Below are 15630 nucleotides of genomic sequence, written 5' to 3' on the forward strand. Positions count from 1 at the left end.
AGCAAGACAAATGGACAGACAGACATGTACACGATTCTGGCATCACTCCTTCCCCACCAGAGTGCTGCCAGCTCCAACCCCAAAGGGAAGACTGGCAAAGGGGCGGCAAGCGCGTAGACCGTCAGGGCACAGGACGCCTTCACGTCAAGCCACCATCAAGCCTGGGTGAGAAGGAAAAGAAAAACCCTGAAGTCCCAGCCCGTGCTGCTTGGCACGGCGGGCACCTACCCCTCACCACTTGTGTGGCCGTGCTCACGAGCATTAGCCTTCGGGCCGTTGAAGAGAAGGCAGCTCAGGCTGGGAGCCCTGGCCCCATACGCTCTGCTCTGCCTCCGAATGTCACAGGTGAGGCTCTTTGCAGGGCCAGGCACCTCGCTGATCCCTTCACAGGCACGAAGTCTTGTCATCTTGTGCGGTAGGAATTGCTGTGCTCGTTGCAAAGAACCTGGCAGAGCGCCTGCCACGGAGTAGACACTCAGCACATTTTTGCTGAGTGATGGAGTGATGAAGGAACTGAGAGGTAGAGAGGGTCAATGACTTGGGCAAGGTCAACCTTACGAGGTGGATCCAGAATTCAAGCTCCAGACTGCCCGGCCCCAGAATTCTACAGGCAGGAAGGCTCCCACCCTGCGGGCATGAGGTTGCCCTTGCAAGATTTGCATTCCGTGTCACTTGGACATGGTTTAAGAGTCAACTCATATATTTTTTTTAATGTATCTTTCTCTCTTTCTCTCTCTAGCTTCTTGATTCAGTCGGTGAAGATAGGTCGTGGGTATTTTACTATTCTGAGGGAGGAAAGTGCAATGAAAAAGAGGCAGCAGAAACTTCAGAAACTGCAAGAGGAAGAAAAAAATAAATTCCAACCAGCCAAAAAGTTCTCAGAAATCCAATATGGCGACACTTTTATGACGTAAGTGGATGCCTTCAGCCTGGCAGTAACGGTCTTGAGAGTGACTGTTCAGAGTAAACGGCTGGGGCGAGGGATATCTTCTACCACATACACCCACCCTCATACCTGATGCTAAGAGCTACACAAGAAATCTTGCCAGCCCCAAATGTGCCTCTTTCCTTCCCCTTCCCAGACTTGCCCCATACCTAGACCTTTTCCTTTGCTCTCCCTTGAGCCTTAAATGCCCTTCCTCACATCCTCTACCAGCTAAAAGGTCTACTTTATTTAAAAGGCAGGTTTAAATGCCCCCTCCCCTGATGCTTCCCAGATTTCAGCCTAACCAGTTCCAGCACCCATCTGGGCTCCATGTTCCCTAAGATGTGTTTGCACGCTTGTTCACTTTTTCTACAGCAGTGCCCCCTCTTCTAGACCCTCAGCTGCATCCTCAGGTCCTAGCTCAGTGTCCACACAAAGCAGGTGCACAAAAAGACCTGTGGATTTGTTAAATAAAGTAGAACTTCATTCTTTTAATAAAGGACTTTGTTCTGGCGGTGGAGGGACCAGCAAGAGATGGGTCCTTTCTGAAATACGCATGCATGAAATCATAATAACCAGCTCAATAACAATAATTCTAAGGAGAGTTCACTATATGTGATTTGTACACATCTTTTCCTCTAAACTTCAAAACATTCCTATGGCATGGGTACTATTCTTAGTCCCGAATTGGAGCTGTAGAAATGAGGATTAGAGATGTTAATTAATCCCCCTCCCCCAAGGTCAAGGGTTAGTTTGGGAGTCCCTTGACTCCCAAACTCCCTCCCGTCTGAGGCAAAATCCACAGACCCCATTATTCTGCATGGATGAGCTCCGGGGACACTTGGCGTGTGCAGATTGAAGGAGGCACAAGTCAGGTGGAGAGGAGGTGCTGAAGCAGGCAGAGAGCTAGAACCTGGCAGGAGGGGCCTGCCGCTGCGGCCAGCGTCCCCTTTGAGCCTCATTCTCAGCTACCGCTACACATAGACCCTCCGAGGAAATTTTTTAAAAAACACAGATGCCCAGGCTGCATCCCGGACCAAGTACATCAGCCTCTCTGGGGGTATTACCTGGACATAGTAGTCTTGACAGTTCCCCAGGGGATTCTAACGTGAAGCCAAGGTTGAGAGCCACTCTGCTGGGGTCACCCTTTGCCAGGCTGTTCGCTAAAGAGAAGACAGAAGCCACAGCCGGCAACCGCTTTCCTCCACACCAAGTGCCAAACCCTGTTCGTCTGAAAATTCCTTTAAAGAAACATTAATATGGGCTTCTAGGAAACAAGAGCCCTGGTCTGTGAGGCCCTGGGGGGGGTGGCTGGACACGACTGGTCAGGGACCTCTCTAAAGCTGGAGGCTCCAGGTAATAGAATGGGGACCCAGACAGCACGTCGGGGGTGGGAGGGGGGTGTATTTCCAGTCACCCTCTCCCTTAAGTGCAGCCTTTGGGAATCTCCTAAGTATGGGGCATGTCTCCTGTTTGATGCCTCCTTGTGTGCAGCCCCTGGGCTGAGATTTCTGTTCCCCTTGACCTTTGAGCCTATTGAAAGGAAAGTTCTGTTTTCCGGAGTCAGCAAATGCCCTTAGGATAAACCCAGCGCCCCAAACAGGCTTACCTCTTTGGTTTCCATTCTCTCCTAAGTTTTGGGCTAAAGAGTCCCACTCTGCTGTCAGCTCTTTGCCCCTTTTAAGGGAAAAATATATATCTATTTTTTGCAATTTTTTGGTCTGGTATTTTTTTGGTTATTTTTACCCAGAAGTTTGGTCTAAATAAGCCAGCTTGCCATTTGTGCATTCGTTTATCAACCCATTCTGAGATGAGAAAAAAAAGTTAAAATTTGCAGTCCCTGGTCCATGCCTTTTAAGGGGTGAGCATCTCAAGGAGGGGACTTGGCCTGCTGAGCAAGGGAATATTCAAATGAATCCACAGAGCTGCAGAAAGAGCCACATTGCTTCACATAAGAAATAGGATGAAGGTGTCCAGGAGATAGGCAGAGAGTGGGAAGAAAAGGGGAGAGAAGAGAGACAAGGCAGTCCTCATGGGACACAACAGAGACAGTCACGAGGGCTTTAGGAGGCTTTGTCTCACGGTGCCAGGGGTAAGTCCATGTCTCCATTTCCCCACAAGATCTTCAGTAGCCAATCAGTGGCCCTTTAGTGCATTATGGCCTTGAATCTTTTTTTTTTTTAGGTAGCTTCAAAGTAAGTTTGGGCGTGAGAAGGAGAGGTTGCTTTGTGAGGGGCACGATCTGCCACTGTATATTGAGGGCCTACTATGTGCCAGGCCCTCTGATGGCATGGAGATATGAGAAGGTTCAGGGGAGGGCCCTACTACATGCCTCGTACTACGAACATGCATGCACACGTGTCCCAAAGTGTGTCTATCCCCAAGTTTAGGGGAATCTGGAAAGCATCCCCCGAGGTGTGACGTTTGAGCAGGATCTGTAAAACTGGGTGACACTGTCCACTGGGTGACCAAAAGAGACATGGTCAGAAGGCACGTCAACATCAGCTCACCCAAAAATTCCTGCAACCAGCATTTCCGGATATGAAGGCCAAGGTTGAAAAAAGAGAAGGGGTCGTGTTGTCTTTTTGCCAAAAGTCAGATGTATTTTCAGAGTGAAAAAAAAGAAAGAAAGAAAGTGAAAAACAGACCACAGCCTCATCCACCTGTCAGCAGGTGATCTAGGCAGGGCTACCCAACGAGCAGGAAGGCTGTTACTCTTCAGCACAAATTCTGCCTTCCAGTCTGAGCCTGATGACACTCACAGAGTTTGGTACTCCAGTGACACGAGCCAGGCTTTCCTTGGAATAAGAGAAGGAATGAACTTGTGGTTCTTTCCCTGCAGGAGCTGTGCTGTGATTAACCGGCAAATGGATGGGGGCGGGTGTTAGAGACATTCCATTGTAACCTTCCCCTTGTTAGGACGAGGTTTCTAATCCATGGCCGCAGAGCACAAGTTCTCCCCTCTCTGATGCATGTTTCTGTGTGAGACACGGTTTATTTCAAGTTCAATAAGTTTAAATGTGCAAGAGATTGTCCCTCTCGTAGACACTGGTCTGGTTATGTCTTATCTGGCAGATTCTATGCCCTGTACAGGGTGGTTATTAAAATAAAACTAAAGGCCATTACTGCACTGGAACCATCAAATGCAGATGGGGGGTAAAGATGATAAAATAGCATTCAGAGGCATCTATACCAGGGCAGGGAAGTGGTCAAGGGCACAGGCTTCTGGAGCCTGTCAGGACTTGGGTTCAAGTTTTGGCTTCACCCTACCAGCTGTGTGACTCTGGGCAAATCGCTTTACCTCTCTGAACCTCCTTTTTCTTCACCCATATTAATGCTGCGAAACTCCCACATTTCTTACCATGATAAAATGAAAGTGATGCTTAGTACCGACCCTGGTGCATAATGAGTGGTCAGTAATTGGTAGCTTCCATTATGCAGTAAAGGGAATTTGATCTCTCTGGCCTCAATTGCCTAAAATTCTTAAATCTAGGGCTAAAAAGCTTAATTTCCATGAAAGCTAGAAACAGGCTGCATCCTCTTTGAAGGTCCTTCCACATCAAAGAGTTATACTTCTGTTAATACAGTTTCAATCACAAAAGTACCAAAAATTCAAGTGTTCATTCATAAATGTTTTTTTAACAAATTATTTGATTTTGTATATTATTAAAGCAAAAAACATTTTTTCCCCCACCTGGATCTAAGACCATAGAATAAGTTCTTTTAGACAAAAGTGTTAAGTCTGACAAACTACATAAGGAAAAAAGAAAATCAAGCATATCCCAAAAGACTTCTGCCTGCCAGCAGTCTTTCCCACTGTGCTCAGTGACCTCGATTTTCAGCTGTAGATTCAGCTGAAAGGATGAAGAAGAAAAAAATGGACTGGTAGAATTTGTTTTATTACTGTGGTTGAAAGAAGGCTTAAAGCCGAGATTAAGGAGTGTAAAAACTGGGTTAATTTTCACATGTCCTAAACCAGGGGCTCTTAGCAAGGAGACCATGAGCTTGAATGGAAATTCAAAAATCATTATTTGGGGGATGTGTTGGTGCAGGGTGACGTATTTATTAAATAATACACAGTATAGTGTGGGCTTAGTAAGACGTCCGTGGTTTCCACCTGACTGGCAAAGGGGTCCGTGGAACAAAAAGGGTTAAGAACCTCGGGAAACGGACTTTGGCCCAGTGGTTAGGGCGTCCGTCTACCACAAGGGAGGTCCGCGGTTCAAACCCCGGGCCTCCTTGACCCGTGTGGAGCTGGCCCATGCGCAGCGCTGATGCGCGCAAGGAGTGCCGTGCCACGCAGGGGTATCCCCCGCATAGGGGAGCCCCACGCGCAAGGAGTGCGCCCGTGAGGAGAGCTGCCCAGCGTGAAAAGAAAGAGCAGCCTGCCCAGGAATGGCGCCACCCACACTTCCCGTGCCGCTGACGACAACAGAAGCGGACAAAGAAACAAGACGCAGCAAATAGACACCAAGAACAGACAACCAGGGGAGGGGGGGAAATTAAATAAATAAATCTTAAAAAAAAAAGGGTTAAGAACCCCTGTCCTAAACCATTGGGATACATGGAGCCAGTTAAAGGGCGGTGGGGGGGGGCACAACTCTTTATTTGTTTGTAGCTGCCTCAGCTCTTGAAATTGAATAAAGAGTCCATGGAAATGGAAATCAGGGGACCTAGATTCTGGTCCTCTTTTTTAGTTAACTCCATAACCCCAGACTTGTCCTCAAATTCCAAGGAAGAAGGCTAACTTGTAAGGTGTGTCTTAGCATCACCTCCTTTGGAGCTTCCCTCCCATGCCCCACACTAAGCCAGGGTGAGCGTGTAAAAGTATAAATCACTCCCAGCTCAGAACCCTCCAGGGCTGCCACTGCTTGCACCATAAAGACCAAAGTCTGAGAGGCGGCCACCAGTCCCCACATGGTCAAGCCCCACCCTGTGGTTTGCTCCCCCATAGCTCCCTCTGCTCCAGCCACCCTCTCCTACTTTCCTACTCCCCACACGCCTTCCTACCACAGGCCCTTTGCACGTGCTACTCCCTCTGGCTGGAAGGCCTTTCCTTCATCCATTTGCCTGGTTAATTCCCACTCAACCTTCAGATTCCAGCTCAATATTTACTTTTCTTGCAGTTACTTTTACCATGAGCAACCAATCCAAAAAGTATTACATTAAAACACTGGGCAGTCAGTTCCCTCAAAGATCTGCCATCTGAGCAGAGCTCAGTGGGGAGGCGTGTCTGTGTACGCATGGACTCACTTCCAAGGTGGCTCACTCGCCTGGGTGAGGAGGGGTCAGGGACCGGGGCCCTCGCGCGGGGCCTCTTCCTCGGCTGCCAGCTTCCTCAGGGCAGGGCAGCCGGGTTCTCAGAACGAGCACCCACACCCGGAGGAAGAGGGTCCCCCATTCCTTGAGCTTGAGCCTGGAAGCCGTCATCACATCACTTCCGACATATTCCATTAGTTCATCCGTCACGATGCCAAAATCCAAGGGGAAGGGGCCACAGGCCCCCATCCGACAACGGGAGGAATGTCAAAGAATTTGGGCGCCATGTTTCTAAATGGCCACAACTTCCTCCAGGCAACATGCCCTGACTCCCTTTCCCGTCCAAGTCCATGTTTGAGGCTGTCCGAGCCTCAGGACTCCCCTGCTCACTCCCGCTCACAACCGCGTATCGAATGACATCTGGGTCTTTCTCTTTATGGTGCATCTGCAGCCCCTGCCCCAGAGCAGATGGTCGATAAATAGTGGTGGAAATGAACAAATCCGGGAATCTGTCAGCGATTCAATCAATGAACGCACTTAGACTGGGGCCCAGAGGGAACAGGCAGGTAGTGGGAATTAGCGAGGCAGGTGGGGACTGAGCAGGCAGGGGCCCTGAGTCCGTGGTCATCTGAGAACACAGACGTCACGCAAAGCGGGCAGCCGTCCTCGGTCCTCGGTTCCGGGTGACCCTTCCCAGGAAAACGGCAGACCCAGAACGGCCAGGGCCTTTCATCTTATAAGAGCCAACTCATTTCCATTCTTTGGTGAACTCTCCCAATTTCAAAATATAGAGACGTGATTCCATTAAAACACACACACTACAGGTTAATTAAAACCTGTCTTAGGGGTGGATTTGGTCATGGGCAAAACATATGTACCCTATGACTCAGACACGCCAAAGAAAAAGATGTTCTCTATTTTCTATACCTAGAATCACTTGCTTCCAGGACAGTGGAAGAAAAAACTTAAATAGGATATTAAATGTAACTTTGCCATTTTGAAACAGTCTTTACCAGGTAAATATCCAGTGGTTTCAAAGACAAACTTCCGGTTTCAGGCTCTTCCTCCCCTTCGCTAGATGGTATCTAGCTTCTGAGAGAGCTCCTAAATTTTGGGGGTCTGGAAATGGGCTGGTCCCATCTCTTTGGGGACTGGTCATGGCTGATCTTTTGGGGCATACTCGTGCCCATTTCTTAAAAAAACAAGGTCCTCGCAGCACATGGCTGATATGACCAATTCGTCAGCAGTCCACAGTGTTGGGGGAAGTCCCCTTCAGAAAAGCACTGAAATGTATTCTAAGCCATTGGCCCTAGACTGCTCTGTAGTTGTATGGGTCCCACCACCTGCACTTCTCATCGTCTCCCTGCTACCACTCTGCTGAAACCACCCTCATCTCGGAAGCAGAGTTATTGCAACAGCTCCTAACTGTTCTCCTCGACTCTGCCCTTGCCCTCCCGGTTGGCCATTCTCAAAACAGCAGCCAGAAAGATCCTTTTCAGATGCAAGTAGATCCTATCTCCTGTCAGCTCAAAATCCTTTTCTCTATCTCAGAGACAGACCACAAGGCCCCTGTTCCCTCTCTTCCCTCATTTCCTTCTTCTCACTGTGGCTCACTGTCACTCATTCCACGCCAGCCTCCTTGCTGTTTCTAGAACACAGTTCTACCTCAGGACATTTGCACATGCTACCCTCCTACCCCCATCCAGAGGGCTCTGCCCCCAGATGTCTGAATGGCTCACTCCCTCACACTCTGCAGATTTTTATCAATTGTCACCTTCTCAGGGATGCCCTCCCCAGTCGCCCTATTTAAAATTGCAACACACAGCTCGCCTTCTTTGCTTTGTTCCTCCCAGTAGTAAGCATCACTATCTAGTACAGGGGTCAGGGAACTATGCTCCACTGGACCAAATCGCCTGATTTTGTAAATGAAGTTTTATTGGACTGTGGCTGTTTTAATATTGTTTTCAAGTTGCCAGTGGCTGTTTGGGGCTACACATTGGGTAGCTGCAACAGTTTGGCCCACAAATCTGAAAATATTTATTATCTGGCCTTTCAGAAAAACATTTCCACCTCCCTCGCCTGGTATACTAGTATGTCACATGATTTGCTTACGTATCTGTTTTTATTATCTGTGTTCCTCCACTAGAATGCACATTCCATGCAGATAGTGGTTTTTTTTTTTGTTTTTGCTTTTGTTAGCAAATTTTTTTGTCTTTTTTTTTTTAAGATACATCGATCACACAAAATGTTACATTAAAAAATAGAAGAGATTTCCATATATCCCAATCCCCACCCCCCCACGCCTCCCGCCTCAACAACCTCTTTCATCAGTGCGGCACATTCACTGCATTTGGTGAATACATTTTGGGGCACAGCTACACCGCATGGATTATAGTTTACATTGTAGTTTACACTCTCCCCCAGTCCATTCAGTGGGTTATGGCAGAGGTTTTTTCCATGCCTTGTTCACTGGCTGCATCTGGAATACAACCCAGCTCACTGTAGATGCCTAATAAGAGAGGAAGGTGGCTCAGGCTGCTGCTCGTTGTTCACTTTGCTTCCCTCCTTCTGCTTTTCCCCAGCAGGTACGATGAGGACAAGTTCAAGAAGGCGGAAGGGGGTTCTGCCATTGTCCTCCGCCCGTTCACCCCCATCCACAGCTGCATCATTTCGCCCTCGCTGCCCGTGGCTCACGTGTAAGTGCGGGCCCGCCTCCGGCTCCTGGGCTCATAAATCAGAACCTAGGTGAAATGACTCAGTGGCTCACCCGTAGCGTGTTCCTTTGTCCTCTTGAAAGGGACATTGCGCCTGAAGCCGGCAAAGCTATTTTGGCATATAACAACAACAGAAAGCAGACACGGGGGTTTTAGAGCTAAGTGGCAAATCAGCTGGGACTGAGGCATTCCACTCCTTAGCAAGCCAGACACTTGAATGTCAAATGGTTTGCAAACCCTGATAAAATCTGTCTAATGCCCTCACCCAGCAGGTGCAAGAACGTCTCAGCTGGGGCTCAGGAGACAGGATTTCTCCAAGATTCAAGGAGCTATTTCCCAGAGGAGTCTGTTTTCTCCCGACCCAAGGCGTGAACTCCTCAGTGCCAGGTGTAGCAGGAGCCAATCAACCCTCCAAAGAACACGCTTGCTTTCTAAAACCTTGACATCTTGTTCCCCTGTGTCTATTCCAAATAATTCCTTTTCTTTAGCACCAGTTAGCCCTTTGCAGTGGGAATATTTCAGGCACAAGGAGAGAAGCTTTTGACTCCAGGGCAAGTTTTCTCACCCTCAGCACTCTTGCTATTTGGGACCAAATGATCCTTTGTTGTGGGAGTGGGAGAGGCTGCCCGGTGCGTCATTGGCTGTTGAGCAGCGTCCCCAGTCTCTACCCATAAGACACCAGTAGCAAAACCCGCTCCCGACTGTGACAACCAAAAATGTCTCCAGACATTGCCAAATGTCCCCTGGAGCTGAAACAACACCCCCCCCAACACACACACACACACACACACACACACACCCCAACCCCACCTCCCTGCTGAGAACCAAGGCTCCAGGGTGATAAAAATGGTGCGGTGGGTTCTAGACTTCTCTGTCTGCTCGTTTGTCAAAATATTTATTAGACTCCATCATGCCCAGTAATAATGCCCTTACTGCCCTTACTGACGTCTGCAGGAATCGTCTCCTTCAGTCCTCTCAGCCGCCCCTTGAAGCTTAAGTGTAGTATTGTCCCCATTTTGCAGATGAGGAAGCAGAAGTTCAGAGAGGTGTACTTGCCTGCCCAAGGACCCAGAGCTCAGTGTGGGGCTGCACTGGGATTTTAAGGCAGGTCTCTCTGGCTCCAGAGCCCGAGTCTCATCAGTACACAGTGTAGTGGGCAGCGGACTTGGCCCAGTGGTTAGGGCGTCCGCCTACCACATGGGAGGTCCAAGTTCAAACCCAGGGCCTCCTTGACCCGTGTGGAGCTGGCCCATGCGCAGTGCTGATGCGCATAAGGAGTGCCATGCCATGCAGGGGTGTCCCCACATAGGGGCGCCCCACGCGCAAGGAGTGTGCCCCGTAAGGAACGCCACTCAGCGCAAAACAAAGTGCAGCCTGCCCAGGAATGGTGCTGCACACACAGAGAGCTGACACAACAAGATGACACAACAAAAAGAAACACAGATTCCTGTGCCGCTGACGACAACAGGAGCAGACAAAGAAAACGCAGCAAATAGACACAGAGAACAGACAACCAGGGTGGGGGTAGGAAGGAGAGAGAAATAGGTAGGTAGGTAGATAGATAGATAGATAGATAGATAGATAGATAGATAGATAGATAGATAGATAGATAGGTAGGTAGATAGGTAGATAGGTAGATAGATAGATAGGTAGATAGGTAGATAGGTAGATAGGTAGATAGGTAGATAGATAGGTAGATAGATAGATAGATAGATAGATAGATAGATAGATAGATAGATAGATAGATAGGTAGGTAGGTAGATAGATAGATAGATACACAGTGTAGAAAGTGGATTCAAAGGTCTGGGCCTTTGAGGAGGTCTTGACATACCTGAGAGCCAAGCCTTGTGGACTGGAAAAGTAAATAATAAAGCAAGAGTGAAACCATACGAGCAGATGACCAACAAAAGAATATCCTTAACATTACGAAGCGCACTTAGTTCACAGATGGAAGATGCTACCATCACCATCATCATCATCATCGTCGCTTAATGGAGCACATCCCCATTCCCCCCTGATTTCAGCCATTGATGAGCCCCCACCCCCTTTCCCTCCTCCCTCCCTTTGATCGATGTTGTGATTGGCTTCTTGGCAGACCTCTTTGTCCCGGACCTTCCAACCAGCCATCTAAGCTTGATCTAATTAAAACATCTCCTTGCAAAAGATAGGTCTACATTTTCTTAAAATATTCCTTACAAACCCTTGCGCTTCTGCCCTCTTTCCTGTAACCAGCCCTCTGAAACAGAATGGTGTAGACCCGTGGTTCTTAGATTTCCACCTGCATCCGAATCGTTGGGGTTGGGGTGGGGGGCAGGGGGTGGGAATGCCTGGAAATGCGTATTCCTAGACCCTGCTGTTGATTCATTTCCCCTGAGCAAATCGAGGCTCACATCAGCTGTGGAAGTGACTAGAGAAGTTTGTTTGCCCATCGTCCTTAGTGCCCAATGGGACAACTGAAGCCCACCGAGGGGAAAGAACTTGCCAAAGGTTGCACAATGGGAACCCTGTTCTCCTGACCCCTAAGTCGTATCTCTATGCCAGGTTTGTTAGATAGGCTAGTAGTAGTATCACAGTCTTGGTGATTTTCGTGCCCTAGACGAGGAGGTAGCAATTTTTTTTTTCTTAAAGGGCCAGGTAGTAAATATTTTAGGCTTTGCGGACAGCCGGTCTCTCTCTCAACTGCTCAGTTTTGCAGTCATAGCATGAAAGCTACAATGAATGGAGGTGGCCATGTTCCAGTAAAACTTTATTTATTTATGAAAACAGGTGGCAGGCCCACTACTGTAGTTTGCCAACCCACCTGCCCAAGACCGAAGGTTGCCCTTTCTCCTCCTTGGCTATTAAAAGGTTCTGGCCTCACTCGCTGACTGTTATCGTAATCTATTGCTAAGTGTTCCAAGCCACCTCAAAATGCAGTAGCTTCAAATAACAGCCACTTATTGTGGCTCCCAGGGCTGCAGGTCAGCTGAGTGCTTCTGCTGCTCCAGGTCTGCTGGGTGGCTCCTCCTGGACTTGCTTCTGTGTCTGCCCTCAGCCAGAGGGCCAGCTGGTCTACCACGGTCTCCTTCGCAGGTCTCTTGGTTGACCTGGCTGTTGGCTAGGGTGCCGAGAGTGACCAAGTCATATGTCTCTCTTCGTCGACCAGGCTGACCCAGGCTTGTTCACATGGACATTGAGGAAGGTTCCAAGAACAAGAGCTGCATCCCCCAAAACCTCTGGAGGCTGAGGCTCAGAACTGACATTCCTGCCACATTCTGTTGGCCAAAACCAAGAGAGTGGGGAAAAGGCCAGCACCCCTTGACAGGGGGAGCTGCAAAGCCACATGGCAAAGGGCGTGGCAAAGGGAAAGATGGAAAATGACGTCCTTGTCATCAGTCTACCAAAGAACAGCAGGGCAGGGTCTGGCTGGCCAGTTCCGGAATTCTCTGTCATCACACCAGCTTAATGCAGATGAGCACCTGGTCAGTCCTTTCTGTCCCAATGTAATCGAGCCCAAAAGCAGCTGAAAATTCTGTACTGACTCAGTGGGATCCATTCAGTCATGTCAAGTAAGACTTAACCTTTTTCTTTACAAGAGGTTGTGGGGATGAGGGAGGCCATAGAATGAGAAGCAGCCTGTCACTCCCTCTCTGGAAGGACAGGCAGCCCCTCAGTGCCTTTTGCAAGCAGAGTGCCACAGCCCCTGTCCAGTTCTGCCCTCGACAGTCAGCACTGGGTGCTCAGAGTGGCTTTGGATGCATTTTCTGATTTCTCAGTGAGAGAAAAGACGTTGTCTTTTTGGACTCATATTCTCGTTGTTATGGCAGTTTCGATGGAGGGCTGTCCACTGCTGGGCACTCACCCCACATTCTGAGCCCAGGGATTTTACAAGCTTTGTGCACCCCATGTAGCATTTTTGCCTATTATGCCCTGCATTTAAGAAGATCAATGCTTTCTTTTTTAATCTGATTAAAGTCCAAGATACTGTGCTATTATCCGACGCACAGACATCATGAGAAAGGACCAATTTCTTGGTAGCACATTTCTGGGGACTTCTTTTCTTTTTAGTTTATTGCACTGCAGTTTGGAGGACTGGTCATTGGGGTCAGAGCCCCATCCTGGTGCAAAGGCTTCTGCCCTCTGGTCAAGGGCACAGACTCGAGAGCCAGACTGCCTGGCTCAGATGCCCCCTCTGGCTTTTGTGACCTCGGGCAAGTTACATAGCCCTTCTGTGACTCAGTTTCCTCAGCTTTGAAATGGGGATAATAACGGTACTTTCCTCACAGGGCTGTTATGGGGGTGGAATTAGTTAATGGATATAGAGCATTTAAAACAGGGTCAGAAGGCACTCTGTGAGAAGGGCTTACGTGATTATCATTTTGTTGGGTTTTGTTACTTTATAATCCCAGTGGTTCTGCACAAGAGGACTGTGCTCAAGTTGTCAGCCCACGAAAACGTCCTATCTGACCCCATGCATTCCTGCTGTCCCCCACTCAGGAGCCTGATGTGTAGTGAGCCTACTCTGCATCCAGTGCAGGGTACCCTATAGTGGACAGGACTGTAGTTTACAAGCTTATGGGTTAGAGAGACAAGTAAAGAAGCAGTTATCAGAGTATAACCCAAACTGCAGGGACATAGGGACACGTTGTTGGAGTGGGGGTAGCCAAGATGCTCCATGACCTCTTTGGAGAGTGGCTAAACCAGACCTAAGGCAATCAAGGAAGGCTTCCTGATAGAGGTGACATCTGAACTGGAACCCACTCAGTGAGAGGCAGAGGAGGGGGAAGAAGGGACACACGTATCGGGAGCAGAGAAAGGACTAAGGCTCACTTTGCCCTCACTCTAACCCTACGAGACAGGTTCCACAATTACCACCATTTTACAAATGCTAAAACCAAGGTTGAGGGAAGTTGAGCCCTTTGGCCAAGACCGCGTAGCCAGAAAGTGGTAAAACTAGGATTTTAACCCAGGCAGGGAGGAGAGAAAGTGTGGTGAGCTTGAGCAACGGAGCAGAATTTTGGCAGGCTGCCAATGGCCGTGCACGAGCTGAGTGGAGGAAAGTCAGGCCTGGAGAGGTGGCGGGGCCTTGTGCGGGACGGTTCGGGGAGTGTGAAGGTCTTAGGAGAGGGAGGAAGCACTTCAGGTTTGCAGCTGCTCCTGTCCCCTGCAGGGAAGAGTCTAACATGCTAACGTACACAAGCCCCGTGTCCCCAGCTCCCATGATAAGCGCCCACTGCTTTCCCTCCCTGCCCCTGCCCCACCCATCCCAAAGCCCAGGCCTGGCAACCCCAGAGCGGGCATCTCCCCGAGCCTTTTGCAGCATCATAGGTTTACATGCAGGTGACGTGAGGCGTTGAGCTCAGGGCAGGTATGTGGCAAGTCCCAAGTGCCCTGTAGGGACAGAGATGGGTGTCAAGGGGACAAGAGAGACAAGAACTGGAAGAACTGGGTTTACAGGTCCTTTAGGTAGAAGAGAGGAAATAGTAGGTGCTTAGTAAGTACTTTGTGGCAGGAAGGAAAGAGGAAGAAGAACATGAGAGCTGCCGACGTCTGGCTTTCTGAGGCCCGCTGGACACAGCCGCCCGGGACACGGGAGCAGGGCCGCTCCCGCTGAGCTGAGCGAAATGGGCGCCTCTCGAGGGATGCACCCGGCTGGCCCTGGGCAGGCTGCACTCAGGCCCCAGGCCCGGGGCCCCGCCTCTCGAGGTGGTGCTTTCCCGGAAGCAGGGAGGGCGGAGAGCATCCGGCCCAGCCACCCTGGGGAGCAGCAGTTTTCTGTTCCAGGGAAGAGCAATTACTCGGGTCCATAATGGAGGCATCTGGCCCATTAGTGAAAGAGGAGAGATGGGGGGGGGGGGGCTGTGCAGGGCCGGTCAGGGGCCACCTTGTTTCCAGGAAGCACGCAGCAGCAGCAGCGGGTTAACCCGCTCCTGACCTGGCTCTCAAGGACCACCGTTCACTGCACTGGCTTTGCCAGGAACTTGAGCCATCGGAGTCCAGGCCCCCGGGGGCACGGCCTCTCGGGCTAGACACACCCAGGTTCCTCCTCGCTAAGTCTCGCAGAGTGACCTCGGGCCATCGCCCTCCCCTCTCTGAGCCTGTGTCCTCCTCCGGGAAGAGGAGCCCATCTCGCACCCTCCTCGTAAAGTGATCCTGAGGGCTAAATGAGATCTCACATCCTGCCTCTGTCACCAACATGCTGTGTGGCCCTGAGTGAGTGATTGCACCTCTCTGAGCCTGTTTCCTCCTCTCTGAGATGTGGGTAATATTTCTGACCCTAGCAGGTTGTTGGGAGAATTAAACCATGTATGTAAACACCCTTGTCAATGCCAGGCTCCTTGTGGGTGCTCAGTGAAGATGTCCTAGAAGTCAGGAAACAGGTGGGGCTTTGGTTTCCTATTTTTTTTAAAATAGGGGGGTTGAACCCGGGAGCTCGTCCGTGGTAGGCCGGCGCTCAACCTCGAGCTGCACCGGCTCCCGCGGGGGTGCTTGTTTTCAGTGTGTTAGCTGCGCTTTCTAGTAAGATGCTCAGTGCCCTTTTCTTCCTCATCGGTCACTTTCCGGGCGACACATACATTTAAACCAAGGCGTCCAAGGCGTCCGATGGTTAATCTGGGGGGAGTATAGTAAATACACTATTTCCCTGTTTTTCCACGCTTTGGGGACACTCTAGAATCTTTATTGTACTTGTATCAGATTACAATTTGAACGTCCTGTGGGAAATCAATTTCCTTCAATTCTCTCGTCTGCCTG

At 49.7% G+C, this 15630-nt stretch overlaps 1 protein-coding gene across 8 annotated transcripts in view; it reads left to right on the forward strand.

Annotated features, from left to right (window-relative positions):
- The window catches only part of CCDC60 (coiled-coil domain containing 60), a 182511-nt gene that overhangs the window by 123495 nt on the left and 43386 nt on the right, over nucleotides 1-15630 (forward strand). For 7 of the 8 annotated variants that reach the window (XM_058281449.2, XM_058281446.1, XM_058281452.1 and 4 more), the window contains 2 exons: nucleotides 740-910; nucleotides 8767-8880. In XM_058281449.2, coding sequence (XP_058137432.1) covers nucleotides 740-910; nucleotides 8767-8880 — 285 coding nt within the window. The remainder of the gene's footprint in view (nucleotides 1-739; nucleotides 911-8766; nucleotides 8881-15630) is intronic. The other variant, XM_058281447.1, reaches the window with a different exon arrangement.

Source organism: Dasypus novemcinctus, chromosome 19, assembly GCF_030445035.2.
Source record: "Dasypus novemcinctus isolate mDasNov1 chromosome 19, mDasNov1.1.hap2, whole genome shotgun sequence".
Taxonomy (NCBI): Eukaryota; Metazoa; Chordata; class Mammalia; order Cingulata; family Dasypodidae; genus Dasypus; species Dasypus novemcinctus.